General features: G+C 36.6%; 1 protein-coding gene across 1 annotated transcript; it reads left to right on the top strand.

Moving 5' to 3' along the window:
* The first annotated feature begins 687 nt into the window (after positions 1-687).
* LOC106880685 (S-adenosyl-L-methionine-dependent tRNA 4-demethylwyosine synthase TYW1) lies at positions 688-15,989 on the top strand. The gene is made up of 15 exons (XM_052976791.2): positions 688-809; positions 3,548-3,686; positions 4,857-4,973; positions 5,835-5,936; positions 6,831-7,025; positions 7,658-7,757; positions 8,501-8,658; positions 9,320-9,463; positions 10,330-10,491; positions 10,684-10,802; positions 12,419-12,528; positions 13,370-13,547; positions 14,207-14,453; positions 15,024-15,191; positions 15,627-15,989. The coding sequence occupies exons 2-15, from the start codon at positions 3,561-3,563 to the stop codon at positions 15,840-15,842; spliced, it is 2,142 nt and encodes a 713-aa protein (XP_052832751.1). The 5' UTR covers positions 688-809; positions 3,548-3,560; the 3' UTR covers positions 15,843-15,989.
* The last annotated feature ends 269 nt before the right edge of the window (positions 15,990-16,258 follow it).

The following is a 16,258-nucleotide window of genomic DNA, read 5'->3' as shown; positions in this document are numbered from 1 at the left end:
ATATATATATATATATATATGGTTCAAATGCAGAGACAGGTGAGACAAAAACAGAGACAGGTGAGTGAATAACAAGCAGGTGTATTAGTTTGAAGCTTGGGAAGAATGGATTTCGAGCCTTTGGTCATTGACAGAAAGGGACGTGAGGTAAAAGTGGAGCGAGAATAAATGTGTTTAATAATTTCACATGTTGATGTTGTTGTTGTTGTTGGCACTCGTGGAGCTTTAGGTGTTTTCGCTCAATAAACACTCACAACGCCCGGTCTGGGAATCGAAACCGCGATCCTATGACCGCGAGTCCGCTGCCCTAACCACTGGGCCATTCCGTCTCCACTATATACATGTACACACATTCACACACATGTATATCCTGGTGCAGTCTTCTGACTTGCTATTTCCTGTTGAACCGTCCAACTCATGCCAGCATGGAAAACGGGAATTAAATAGTAATAATAATGATGATGATGATGATAATGATACACACATACATCCAGTATGTAAGATATCCCGATATTTATACAACGTATATAAAAAAATGTGTTCATTTATTTAAAACATAAATTAATCTATAATATTTATTAAGATATTCTGCAAATGTTGAAAATTTCCTGTTCACTTCAAGCCCCCAAGTTAAAAGTGGTCTGCTCATTCATGTGTCTTGAAAATTACTATCTTCCTTAGATCTATGTAATGCAACTGAGTTCCATGTGGCCGAAGTATTGTTTTGAAAGGTTTACTAAAGAAACACTGTCTGAGGCAGATCTGCCTAAAAATCGTTCAATGTACTTCGACAAAACATAATAGCTAACGTAAGTACCCTTTTTTTTCGTAATGTTTACTTAATTATTTAATGATTGGTAACTTTAATGTTTACACAAGGTGCTCCGTTGCTATTTGCGGTGTTTATGTTACCCATAGATAAGGACAAAATATATATAGTTGCGGGGATTAAACGATTAAAGATCTGATTTATCATCTAATTCTATTATAAATCGACATTTAAATATATGAATCACAGTATAAGTTCTCTTTCGTAAGTAGTTCAAAGTCAGTGAAGTGGAAAATTTTAAATCTCGCAATTAACACGAAGGTATTGATTTCTTTCAATGTCCATCTTTTCATGATCAAAGGGCGTTGTAATTAATTAAATCAAATACTCCGACAGTAATTAACTATTACTATACTACTGTTAAGATTTAATGAGCTATTGGAAGCTGAAGTATCGAGCCAGGTACCATAACTTCCCCAATCCCGGCTTTTGACCTTTCTAACCATTTCCACTGACTTCTCTTGATCGATGCGAAACATCGAGGGGAAAGAAACCTTTCTGCAGTCGATCGACCTGCTAGAAGTAACAGTCAGATATCTCAAATCACATTTTACTGTCTTAACAGAAAGATGACACATTTGAAACTACTGTGATGGGAAAACTAGATCTGCCTGAAATGGGTGGATTTTCAGAGCCGACCTATAGCTAAGCAACAGCTTCTCGTGGTGATAAAGCTTACTTCTTATCTGTAATTTTCAATAAAAGACATTTTCATAACAAAAGGAAATCGATACAGGAAACATCTGTGATGCATTATTATTTTCTTTTATTGTTTAATGTTTGCGACGATTAAATCTCATTGCTAATTTCAAACCACTTATATAACATAATTACACTGAAAAATTGTGTCGAAGTGTTGCGTTTTAAAGAGATTAACATTCCAGATATAATTATTGCTTCTAAAAAATTTTTGTCTTTGTCTTTCAGACGATTTTGTTTCCCAGTTTTTTTTTTGTTTTTTTTTCATAAACCCACGCTGCCATGAATTATATAGTTTTTAAATATCATTTTCCCTTGAATCTATGCTGCGTGTATTTTGCGGTTCGATTAATATAGTCAAAATTAATTAATTATTTCCAGTATCTCCAAGGTTTTTGAGACCAGCGGCATCACCATCACAATAGCTATTAATGTTGATTCCCCAGATCAATTCTGGTGAAGTGATGTTTTTTTTTTAATTATTTTGTAATGTTAATGAAGATATGTATTCTAGGCTATGATGCGTAGCTGAGATTCAGTAACTCTGAAGAATTACTCTTTAAGTCCTGATCGCTCTTAAGTTACAGTTCAAAACTCCTGTACTTAACGTCAAATTGTAATTCAATGAGTTGAAAGTAAATGTCGTCTGCCATTTCTACCAAAGCCTTTGACTTTTACTTGTTTCAGTCATTGGACTGGGGCCTAGCTGGGGCACTGCCTAGAAGGGCTTTATTTGAACAAATTGACAGCAGTGGTGGGAGACAAACACAAAGACACATACACGTACACATGCACATACATACATACTGGACTTCTTGCAGTTTCCATCCACCAAATCCACTTACAAGGCTTGGGTGAGCCGAGGGCTATAATAGAAGACGTGCTTAAGTCGCCACACAGTGGGACTGAACCTGAAACCATGTGGTTGGGAAGCTTCACATCACCACTTAGCCCTTGGTTGGCTTTAGAAGAGTTCATTATTATTGCAAACATCTGGGCCAGTCTCATTGGTTACAATGAATAAATCAGATGATTGAAAATGATTTTTTTTTTCCTATTATACAAATCAAAGAGACGTACTTGTTGGCTTGAGACTAATGAAGTTAATGGAGCTGATGTGTTCCCAATACATTTCTATTAATAGACATAGCTATGACTCAACAATATATATATATATACATACACTACTACTTTCCTGATATATATAATACATATATTATGCATCATATATATAATATATGTGTGTGTGTGTGTGTGTGTGTGTGTAATAGATTACATAGCTGGTGCTGTCATGTATGCGTCTTGTCCCTACCTTTGAAACGTGGAGTAGATAAAACAGGGAACAACTGATGAAGGGAATGTTCTTTACATTACATTTCTCGTTTCTCTATTTATTTCTTTCATTGTTTGAAAAAAAGTTTGTTTTCTGTGTCTGTTTTATGTTCTCGTTTCTCTTATTGTTCACGTTTTTCTGATGTCCTGTACCCATATATGCATGTATATATAATGTGTGTGTGTTTATGTATATATATATATATATATATATACATCTATGAGTATGATTCTTTGTGTTTGTTCCCCTCACTGCTTTACAGCTGATGTTAGTTTGTTTACATCCCCAAGCAGTTTGACAAAAAGGGGCCAATTGAATAAGTATCAGGCTCGGGGAAAAAAATAGGTACTAGGGTGGATTCTTTCAATTGGAACCCTTCAAAGCAGTGCTCCAAAATGGCTGCAGTCTAATGATTGAAACAAGTAATATATATATATATATATATATATATATATATATACATCTACACACACACACACACACACACATATACATACATTCATCTCTGGTACCCCACTAATAGCTATGTGTACTAACAGATAAATGTAATCCTCCAATACTACCCGATTAATAGATATGGCTATACTTTAATTCCCCTCCCAATAAATATGTCTACATGTCCCTTTTCTCACTTCTCTTATCTCTGAATAATTGAACTAAGGCTGACTTTGTTTTCTCTTCTTCAGATTGGTTTGTGTTATGTTGGAAGAACTGTTACAGTATGAGGTATCTGAATACCTACATCTGCCAGTCTGGCTCTTGCTTCTGGCAATTATTTCATTCACTTATCTCAGCAGATTTTGGATGAAGCAAACCAAAACTAAGGTAAAGTAAGATTCATATACATCAGTAGTCCTCAACTGGGAGTCTGTATAACTCTTGGGGGTCCATATAAGATTTTGTGCTTAAAATCTGTGTGCAATAAATTGGTTTTGCTTCTACAATAAATCAAATATTAAAAAAATTTTTATACAATTTCTAATAATACGAGGGGGTGCTGAAAAGTTCCTGGCTTTAAGGGTATCATGAAAGGCCTGGTTGGAAGCCCAACATTCCAAAATCTTTTACATGGCTTAGAAAAACTGAAGGGCTGCTGCAATAAGTGTGTAAATATGAGAGGGGGAATATGTTGAATAAAATCATAATTAAAATGATCCTGCTGTATTTTCTTTTACCCAAAGTCAAGAGCTTTTCAGCACCCCTTCATATTTAATTATAAAAATGATAGGATGTTTTTAAACATTGAATGGTTATGGATGCCCACCAGAATTACATAAGAATCCAAGGAGTCAATAGGTAGAAAAGGGGTTGAGAACCACTGATATACAGCATTATTGTTTGAATCTATGAGTACACTTCCTTTTTGTTAATAGCTCCCCATGCCATGTGGCTCATAAGACTTCCACTCTCTCTCTCTCCATGTTGTCCAGTTGATGGCTGTGGTTCACATCTCGTTCCACATTCCCCATGCACCAGCCAGCTTCTCTTTTTTCAACTGTTCTTCTCCAAGCGTTCTGTGCGTCCTTCTTCCTTCAGGGGACCATGTTGTGGCTATCATACAGTCATTGTTGGCATCTTTCCTCAAGAGCGAGTACACTTTAGCATGTGTTAGTTGGTCTAACTAACTACACCCACTGAAAGATGCAAAAGCAAGTGGCCACACGGTTTTGTGTTCACAGCTTGCTAATTAGCAGAACCATTTTTTTTTTTCCAGCCGTAAACATAAAATTATGTTGCATCTGCAAGGGGTACAACCTGCCTGCTAAAGCACATTCCAGTGTTCAAAGGGTTAGCACTCACAGTGGAGGCATATGGCCGAGTGGTTAGGGTGTTGGACTCATGATTGTAAGACTGTGGTTTCGATTCCTGGACTAGGTGATGCATTGTGTTGTTGAGCAAAACACTTCATTTCATATTGCTCCAGTCCACTCAGCCAGCAAAATTGAGTAATCCTGCAATGGATATGTGTCCTATTCTTTATTTTTATATTCCCAGGTTGCAGAGGTTAAAGAATCCGTGGAGAAAACCATTTCCAAAGATTGCAAAACTGAGGTCAAAGAATGGAAGAGATCGTTACACATTCTCTATGGATCTCAAACTGGACATTCAAAGGTAATGTATTAAGCAGCTTACATTATTATTTATTATTATTATTATTATTACTCAAGTTCCACCGAGGTCGACTTTGAGATAAATTAAGTACCAGTAAGACACTGGGGTCGATGTAGTCAACTAGTCCCCTCCCACAAATTTCAGGCTGTGTGCCTTTAGTAGAAAGGATTATTATTGTTAAGCTGGCAGAATCGTTAGCATGCTGGGCAAAATGCTTAGCGGTATTTTACCTGTCGCTACGTTCTGAGTTCAAATTCTGCCAGGGTCAACTCTGCTTTTCATTCTTTCGAAGTCGATAAATTAAGTACCAGTGAGACATTGGGGTCAACTAGTCCCCTCCCACAAATTTCAGTCCATGTGCCTTCAGTAGAAAGGATTACTATTATGATGATGGTGCATGACCTAGTGGTTAGGGTGTTGCACTCATGGTGTATTGTATTTTCGAGCAAAAACTCATGTCACGCTTCTCTGTGATCACTTCAACATCTGACATGTGGTACACCATGTACCTGTTCAGGCAACGTTGATTTGATGGCGGGAGCGAGCTAAGGTACAGCACAAAGATTTGACCACTATAGACAAATAATTTATGCAGGCCATAGGTGTGGCTGTGTGGTAAGAAGTTTGCTTCTCAACCACATGGTTCCAGGTTCAATCCCATTGCATTGCACCATGGGCAAGTGTCTTCTACTGGAACCATGTTATTTTGGAAAGGTATGTAAAATTTGCATCTAGCTTAGATTTCTGTCAATATCTTTTTTTTACTTTTCTCTTTTTTGCACATATATGTATTTAATTCTAATTTTCTTAAAATACATTTTTCATGATATTATTAAGAAGTTTGATTGTTATTCTTTGTAGACTTTGGCCGAAAGCCTTGCTCAAAATGCTGAGCAGCAGGGTGTTCAAGTAGAAGTGTTGAATATCAAAGACTGTGACCCTGAGGACCATATAAAACAGTTTGTAAGTTTGACTGCTCTTTTCACTTTTACCCTTTTTGTTACCGTATTTCTGTCGAAAGACTATGCCTTTGTTGCAATAAGTTTGGAAAGTAACAAAGAATTTAGTGAAATAACTTTGTCATTATTAAGCTGGCGTTTAAAACAAGTAAACAAACTAACATATATAGAGGAAGAGAAACGACGAGAGAGAAAATTGCGACCACAACAACCAAGGCCTCCACCACGGATCCCTTGTGAACTTTGCAACAGACTCTTCCATGCAAGAATTTACCTCGTTAGTCATCAGCGGCATAAACACAGTCAGCGGGGAAGAAGTGGTCAAGAAGAAACCAAATGAATTATTGGACCGACGATAAAACATCACTGCTGCCGCCGGAGTTGTTGGCGTTAGGAAGGGCATCCAGCTGTAGAAACTCTGCCAGATCAGATTGGAGCCTGGTGTAGCCATCTGGTTCACCAGTCCTCAGTCAAACCGTCCAACCCATGCCAGCATGGAAAGCGGACGATAAATGATGATGATGATGATATATATATATATATATATATATATACACACACATGCATATATACATGCACACACACACACATATATATATATATATATATATATGAGTGGTTGTGTGGTAAGAAGCTTGCTTTCCCAACCACATGGTTCCGGGTTCAGTCCCACTGCATGGCACCTTGGGCAAGTGTTTACTATAGCTTCGGGCCGACCAAATGCAAAGCAGACTTCTTAATCACAACTTTTCTTGAACCTGGCTGGTTTTGAAATCAAATATCTAGGGACTGTAAATCCAAGACTTCTTATTTCAGCCAAACCAAACATAAAAACATGTATATTTTAATCTTTCACTGTTATCTCTATTGTATTCTGTCTATTTTTTCAAATATACAGAAATCTCCTGACCGCATTTATGTGATAGTTATCTCCACCTATGTGCAAGGCTCCCCACCAGATGATGCTGTCTGGTTTTATAAATGGCTGAAGGAGACAGCTGTTGATTTCCGTGTTCAGAAGAACTTCCTAGAAGGAATGATATATGCAGTATTCTCTCATGGCAACTCAGAGTACAAAGAAAATTTTTCTGTGGTGAGTATTGTGATCAGACTGCTGTTTATTTTTCCTTGATTTGTTTTTCAGATTATAATCTGTGAGTGTTGTTTTGTCTGTCTGTCTGTCTGTAGATATACATATTTTTGTATTTTCATCCAATGCCATTTCTCCATGTGAGTGGCTTGAAAAATTGTTAAGATTTTTTCTTAACATGAAACCAATGATAGCCTTAATGCACAAATAAAGAAATTTTATCCACTTATGTTGTGTTGAAGACTCATTCTCATTCTTCAACATTTACGTGTGTATATATATATATATATATATATATATATATATATATATATATATATAAATTCAAATTACGATAAACGTAAACAAACAAACAAAGTTTGCTTTTAGAGGCGTTGAGATGTCTTAGAAAGTTAAAGAAGTGATTTTAAATTCTCGACCGCATGATAATGCTAATAATATAGCCTGAACAAGATAAACTACCCCTATTTTGCAGTACAGGGTTGTGAGTTCGAGTCCACAGCTAACCACCTACACTTTTTTCTGCAAAATAGGGGTAATTTATCCTGTTCAGGCTATATATATATATATATATATATACACACACACACACACATACACGCAAGTGTACATGTTATTTATTTACTTTTTATTAGGTTGGCAAAAACATTGACGATTGGCTTCACCAGTTGGAAGCTAACCGAATCCTGCCGGTGGGTATTGGAGATGAGGACACTACCCAGAGTTCACATGGGGGTGAGTTGAGTTTTATCTTTCTTTTCTGACACATTTTTTTTCCCCCATGTTGTTGGCTGGTCTTGATGAGTTCTCTTACAGAAACCCTATATTATACACACATGCACGCACACGTGTGTGTATACATAAATTTACATAAAATTTGATGGGATGTTTTAATTTAAATTACATTAACCCTTTTGAGACCAGCTCACCTGAAACCATCCTTGTCTCTATGATACAAACCACCCACTATTTTAAAGCGATCTAAATTAAAACCTTCCTTCAAAATTTCATGTTAATTTAAGCTCCAAATACCAGCTTAATGGTTATAAAATTATTTTATAAACTTCATCATTTTCAAAATTAATTAAAACAAATCTAGTGTATTTCATTAGAATTATGGTAACAAAAGAGTTCCCTATTGTTACCTACTCAAACCGATGCTGTCCCTGGTTCCATGATACAAACTCTCTGTTGTAAAGTGATCTAAATTTCATGCTAATTCAAGTTCCAAACACCAGATTGATAATAACAATATTATTTCACTGAGTTCTTCATTATTTTCAAAATTAATAGAAACAAGATGATGTTTGGAACATAAAATAGCATGAAATTTTAATGGAAAGTTCTAAATATAGAACACTTTAAATTAGGAAATTTGTGCCAAAGATCCAAAGGCAGTCTCAGGCAGGTTGGTATCAAAAGGTTAAAATTATTTACTGTAATAGTTGTTTACTTGTTGTTGTTGTTGTTGGTTACAGGTCTGACAGAAGACTTCAATGCCTGGAATAGGAAGTTCTGGAAGAAGAGTATTCCATTACTGAAAGGTGGCACTCTGCCAGTAGAATCCAATAAGTGTTGTAAAGAGACATGTGAGAAGAAATGCTGTGATAAAGACAACAGTTCTTCAAACCAAGAGGTTTGTCACATTGACATTTTAACTTTTTATTTCTTTTCACATTCTTGCATTCACCCCACCAGCAGTAAATTGGCCCAGGTGTTAGAAGGTTGGGATCGAATGCCTTGTGATGTTTGTCCTGGCTCTTTGCTTGCTGAGGTCTGTTTATCTACTTTTTGATATTACTGAGGTTGATTCTTTCTCTATGTCTCTCTCTCTCTCTCTCTCTTTCCCTTCTCCCTGTCTCTCTTTTTCCTCTTTCTCTCTCCATCTCTCTCTGGAAGAAATCAACTGTGATTAGATCTAGAGAGAGATGTTGGGGGTCCACTTGGTTTAAAAATGCCCAAATCCTGTCATATGTCACAACAATGTCCCTTATACTTTCATCAAGAGATAAAGACCCTGTGAAAAGTATGTATTATTATGTTAAAATCTTGAAGGAAAATTGCTCCTAAATTGTTATGTCAGTCCCCTAGAGGGAGCCACTATAATTGCTCATCCTGCTAAAAATAGCAGTCAAATCTCAATTCATACTTGTGTTGTCTCTAAAATAAAATAGCCACAAGGCATTGGTCAGGGTCTGGGGCCATAGTAGAAGGCACTTGCCCTAGGTGCCACACAGTGGGGCTGAACCCTAACCGCATGATTGTAATGCAAACCTCTTCAATTTTTTAAAAATTAGGTACTGATGGAGACATCAAGTGAAGAGGAGGAAGAAGACGGAGACAATGTAGAAAGCTCAGGGTCGTTACCTGTCACTCAGTCTAATGGATTGGTTGACCTTGAAGATCTCGGCAAAGTCATGAAAAATGTCAAGAAAACCAAGGTAAGTGTTTTGTTTGGAGACAAATAAGGAAATGAATGTTTGTGGGTAAAGATAGAGATGATTGCCGACAATACAAATTAATTAATCTGAGTGAGAATGCACAATGACTGAACAGGTAGTTGGTGCTATGACTTTAAGTCCATCATCACCATCATCATTTTTTGGCCATGATTATGATTTCAAGTGAAATCGAAATTGTAGTTGTAGACAGTGCTGCCTGACTGGCACCTGTGCTGGTGGCACGTAATAAGCACCATTTGAGTGTGGGTCAATGCTACTGCTGCCTGACTGGCTCCCCGTGCTGGTGGCACGTAAAAAGCACCATCCGAACGTGGTCGATGCTAGTGCCACCGGACAGGCTTCCGCACCAGTGGCACGTAAATCACACCCACTACACTCGAAAAAGTGGTTGGCATTAGGAAGGGCATCTAGCTGTCGAAACCGTGACAGATCAGATTAGAGTCTGAGAGAGAGAGAGAGACAGGTAGATGTATATATAGATAGAGAGATAGGTAGATAGATAAATAGAGAAAGAGAAAGATAAATGATAGAAAATGGGATGAACAACATTTTTTATTTAAAATCACTACAATTGTTTTGACAAGCTTTGCCTAGCATACTACAAGGTTTTTACATTAATCTTATTTAATTATATATATATATATATGATGGAATTCTTTCAGTTTCTGTCAACCAGATCCAATCGTAAGGCTTTGGTTGGCACGGAGCTATAATAGCAAGCACTTGGCCAGTTTGCCATGTTGTATTCTGAACCCAGAACCACATGGTTGGGAAGTGAACTTTTTAACCACACAGGCATACACCATTTGAACACATCTGTAATATTTTGTTATTTTCTTCAACAGACAAAGCTAAAGCTTAACGGCTACATTGTTTCAACAAATAAACAGACCAAGAACGAGGAACCTAAACCAATGATTACAGAGATTTTCAAGAAATCCTTAGAGAAGCAGGGCTACAGTTTAATTGGGACACATTCAGGTGTGAAGCTGTGCCGATGGACAAAGGTATGTCTTTGAAACGAAGCCTGGGTTGATTGGATTTATATTAGTCATGTATTGTATCACATTTCATGAAAATGATTGTGTTGGTTCTGGCATATCTCATACAGATGCATGTCTTTATTTCCCATTCCAACACTTCTCTCTTTCTCGCTGCCCTCTTTTCTAAGTCTCTTCTTTGAATCTACATTGTTGCAGTCGATGCTACGAGGTCGTGGTGGCTGTTATAAACACACATTCTATGGGATCGAGAGCCACAGGTGTATGGAGACCACGCCCAGTTTAGCTTGCGCCAATAAATGTGTCTTCTGTTGGAGGTAAGTTAAAACTTTTGTTTACTCCATTTATAAGCTCAGTATTCATAGGGTGGTGAAGCTGCATGGCTCAGCAGTTAGAGCATCCGGCTTACAATCATGAGGTAGTGAGTTCAATTTCTGGACCAGGCTGTGTGTTGTGTTCTTGAGCAAGACACTTTATTTCGCGTTGCTCTAGTTCATTCATCTGTAGAAATGAGTTGTGACGTCACTGGTGTCAAGCTGTATTGGCCCCTTTGCCTTTCCTTTGGCTAATATCGGTGGTGTGGAGATGGGAGGCTTGTATGCATGGGCAACTGCTGGTCTTCCATAAATAACCTTTCCTGGACTTGTGCCTCAGAGGGGAAAATTTCTAGGTGCATAGTCACGCATGACTGAAGAGAGTCTTTACTCTATTCATGGCTGAATTGTTCAGGAGTTTGCTTCCCAACCATGTCGTGTGAGGTTCAGTTCTACACAGTGGGACTGTACCCAAGATCACATGCTTGAGAAGCAGGCTTGGCTGTGTGGTAAGAGGTTTGCTTTCAAACCACATGGTTCTGGTTTCAGTCTCAATGTGTGGCACTTTGGGCAAATGTCCAATACTATAGCCCCAGGCTGACCAAAACCTTAGAAGACTTTTAGCGAGATTGAACCTGAAACCTTTTGGTTGTGAAGTGAACTTCTTAACCATACAGCCGTGCCCATATCTCTTTACCTTCAGAATTATTTTGTTTCATTTCAAATGAAATTTGCTCTGAAGAATTACCTCCCTTGGATAACATTTCCCTTTTTGCAACGTAAATGTTTTTGTTTGACGAACTGCCTTGAAGCAGTAGCAAATAAAAAGATTTTGAGTAAAAGAAAAAAAATGGATCTGTGTGTTGTGAGTTGGTTTGGTAGATGGAAGCTGAAAGAAGCCTGTCGTATATATGTATGTATGTATCTGTGTGTGTGTCTTTCTGACTGTGTTTGTCTCACCAACACTGCTTGACAACCGTTGGTGGTGTGCTTGCATCCCCATAACTTAGTGGTTCGGCAAAAGAGACTGATAGAATTAGGGCCAGGCTTAGAAAAGAAGTACTGGGGTCGATTCATTTGACTAAAAATTCAAGGTTGTGTCCCAGCATGGCCACAGTTTTATGACTGCAACAATTTTAAAAGATAAAAGTTAATGAAAGAGTTAATCCTTTTGATAGCCACCACCCTGGGGCTACTCTTGGTTCGATGATGCAAGCTTTCTTTTTCAAAGTGAACTAAATTAAAAACTTTCATCAAAATTCCATCTTAATTTATGTTCCAAACAGCATCTTATCAATGACAAAATTCATCATCATCACCATCATTTTGCATCTGCTTTCCATGCTGGCATGGGTTGGACGGTTTACCTGGAACTGGTAAGCTGGAGAGCTGCACCAAGTCCCAGTGGAAGATATTTTAATACATTCTTCATTAATTTCAAAATTAATTAATTAATTGAAACGAGCACATTTTATCTCAACAGAAGTATGATTAGAAAAGGGTTAACTTTTCTGCATAAACTGCGCAGAAATACAACAAAGTTGATATTGGCTCACAACGACTCTTTTACTGCTGTTGCTATCCTGTCTGATTGTTTTGTCATCTTTATTCTCTTGTAGACATCATACAAACCCTGTCGGTACAGAATGGCGCTGGCTAATGGATGATCCTGAATATATTTTCAATGGGGCCATTGCAAATCACACCAAGATGATAAAGCAGTTTAGAGGTAAGAGAAACTCATTGGTCTTACTCAACTTACACTCCACACACCAAGCAGTTAAGTGGTGGATAAGCTATTGAAGTCATCCATTTTTACATATATACATACATATATATATATATATATAAAAATCATCATAAATATACAGGGATTAGCATTGAGTTGCTTCTCCAACATACTGAAAATTTAGAAATAGTAGTCAAAGAACTACTGATTCTAAACTACAAATTTTTCTCTAAACGGATGGCGATATTTATGGCACACATAGAACAAAAAACTGGAGGGAAAAGCATAAACAAAACAAGTCTTTAGTTAATTGGATACGATCGTTTCATGGTTAAGAGAATGAAAATTTCTCTATTCCAAATCTTCAGTCCAATATTCTGATAAATTTGAAAGTGTCTCTAAAAAAATTCACGGTAATTTATATTTTATATTTATATTTTTATATTTGATTTTATATTTTATATTTATATATATATATATATATATATATATATATATATATATATATATATATATAAACAATGGGAAGTTTCAATTTCAATCTATAAAGCTTACTCACAGGTCATTAGTCTGCCTGGGAATACAGTACGAGACACTTGCCTAAGGTACCACATAGCTTTGAGCCAGAAACAATATGGTTAGGAAGTTTTTTACTTAACCACACAGCCATGTCTGTATGTTCTATAAAAGTGCCTGAGTGTATGGGATTGAGTATTTAGCAATCCATTTAAGAGCATACGTGTTGTTATACGAAAGTGTTTCAGTGTGTAAACCTGTTTGTTTTAATTCTTTACTGTGTTTTAGTCATCACTGTGATGTTTCCTTTTTTCCTCTATGCAAGGTGTACCTGGCGTATTACCTGAACGCTTTAACGAAGGTATGTCACCAAAGCACTGCGCTTTATCATTGGTCGGAGAACCAATCATGTATCCGGAAATCAATAAATTTATTGATCTCCTTCACAACAAAGGGATCTCAACCTTCCTTGTAACCAATGCTCAGTTTCCAGATGCAATACAGTAAGGATTGTTTTTTATTGTTAATGTTTTTTAAGCCTTTAACATTTAAACCAGTCATAACCGGCCCAAAATATTCTACCTGTTTTATATTCCAACTGGCCGTATCTGGCCTCTCACACCTACCCAACATTGTCATTGTAAAAATATACAATCACATCCTCGAAATCTCAAAGCTACAAGATAATGCATGATTAATTCAAAACAGGGTGAATAGATAAGCATTATATACGACAGAGAAATCTGAATGCTAAAGGATTTAAGTAGCCGGATCTGGCCTCTCGCACCTACTTGACAATGTCATTCAAAACATAAACAATCACATCCTCGAAATCTCAAAGCTACAAGATAATGCATGGTTAATTCAAAACAGGGTGAATAGATAAGGATTATACACGACAGAGAAATCTGAATGCTAAAGTGATAAGTCCTTATCATTCAGATTACTGTGTCACATGCTTCTTTACTCACGTTGTTTTGATTTGATTATTCATTATCTTGTAGCTTTGAGATTTTGATGAGGCAACTGTTAATTTTTAGGATGATATTGTCTACCAAGCAGACCTGCTCCCTCTACCCAAAATTACTGACCTTGTGCTAAAATTATTATTATTATTATTATTATTATTATTATTATTATTATTGTTATTATTATGTTTCAGTAATTTGATACCTGTTACTCAGCTCTATGTCAGCGTTGATGCAAGTAATAAAGAAAGCCTTAAGAAAATAGACCGTCCACTCTTCCGTGATTTCTGGCAGCGTTTTCTGGACAGCCTTCAGGCATTGGCAGAGAAGAAACAGCGTACGGTGTATCGACTAACTCTGGTTAAGGGCTGGAATACTGATGAAATTGAAGCTTACGCCGATCTTGTTGATTATGGTAAACCTGATTTTATTGAAGTCAAGGTAAGGAATTTAAGAATTCTTTTTGTTGTATGAGGGTGTGGGGGAAAGTTCCTGGCTTTAAGGGTATCGCAAAAGGCCTTGTTAGAGGCCAACCATCTGAGTTCTTTTATAGGGCTTAGGAAAACTGAAGGACCACTGCAATAAGTATTTAAGGGTACAGCTCATTTTTTCCAGCTGAGTCGACTGGAATAATGTGAAATAAAATGTTTTGCTCAAAAACTCAGTATGCTACCAGGAATCGAACTCAGGACATAATGATCATGAGCTCAATACTCTAACCATTAAGCTACCTGTCATGCACACACACACACACACACCACAATCAGACATATCATTGACACACACACACACACAGAAAATCACAATGCATTTCTTCAGGGTCTTTACATTCTAAGTTCAAATCACTGTCCCCTTCATCCTTTTGGGGTTGATAAAATGTTTCTAGTAATTTCAATTCCGTTTCACATTGTTTCATTTCAACTGTACAACTCTGGAGCATTTTTTTTTTTTTTTTTCTCTGTGTGTGTCTGATTTTTACTTATTGGAGAGAGAAATATTTTGCTGTTTCAGGGTGTTACTTACTGCGGTGAATCGAAGGCCTCTACATTAACCATGAAAAATGTGCCGTGGCATGAGGAGGTGTGTGGATTTGTACAGCAGCTTGCTGACCTCCTTCCCGACTATGAGATCGCTTGTGAACACGAGCATTCCAATTGCTTGCTGGTTGCTAACAAAAAGGTAAGTGTTTGCATGACATCAGTTCTGTCGATCTGTGAGTCATTACTGATAAATCTTACTCTGTACTCTCACTTATATCTTCTGGTATTAATCAGTTGAGTGATGTCTCTCTCACATAATAATGGGCTCTGGTATGTTTCCTGTTATCCTTTTGCACTCAGATTACTTTGATGAATGTAATGCTTTATTTATTCACATTGTTTAGAATTAATAATGCAATCTCTCTGAGATTTCAATGCTGTCATTGTTTATTTTTAGAATGACATTGTAGGGTAGGTGTGAGAGATCAGATTTAGTCAGTTTAAAGATAAAACAGAGTTAAATATTCTATCTGTTTTATGTTCAAACTGACCAAATCTGATCTCTCAAAATTGTTGACCTTCTGCCAAAATAAGAAAAGATTATTATTATTATTATTATTTAAATTTATTTTAGTTCAAAGTGAATGGTGAATGGTGGACTTGGATTGATTATGAGAAATTTCATGAATTGGTACAGAATAGAAAGAATAACAGTGAAATGATATTTACTGCTGAGGACTATATGGCCAAGACCCCAGACTGGGCTGTCTATGGGGCCAAAGAACATGGATTTGATCCTTCAGATAAACGGTTTTTCCGGAAAAAACAAAAAGATATATCTGGATGCTGAAAGGAGTCTGTGAAAAAAAAAAAAAAATCACAAAAGTCAAACATTGATTAAAAAATTATTTAAAAATGAATTAAAAAAATTTTTTAAGTAAATAAAAATATATATATTTCTTTTGAATAAAAAACAATAAAAAAACCAAAAAGAAAATTCCAACTTTTGGTCAGTCATTAATGAATGTATCAATCAATTTGTCTTAATACCATGTCATGTAGCCAACATGTCTCTCTCTCGAATAAGTACCAATCTTAAAAAAAAAGTGCTGGGGTCAATTCATTTGGCTAAAAATTCAAGGCAGTGCCCCAGCATGGCCACAGCCTGAAACAAGTAAAAAATAAAAGATTTTAATTAAAAAAAGAACAACAACACTGATTTTTGATAAAGAAAATTTTATTCTTTTTGTACACGAAAAAAAGCAT

The sequence above is a fragment of the Octopus bimaculoides genome, chromosome 24, assembly GCF_046866305.1.
Source record: "Octopus bimaculoides isolate indiv1 chromosome 24, ASM4686630v1, whole genome shotgun sequence".
Classification (NCBI taxonomy): Eukaryota; Metazoa; Mollusca; class Cephalopoda; order Octopoda; family Octopodidae; genus Octopus; species Octopus bimaculoides.
Note: the sequence above shows the minus strand (reverse complement) of the source record. Positions and strands in the feature narration are given on the sequence as shown.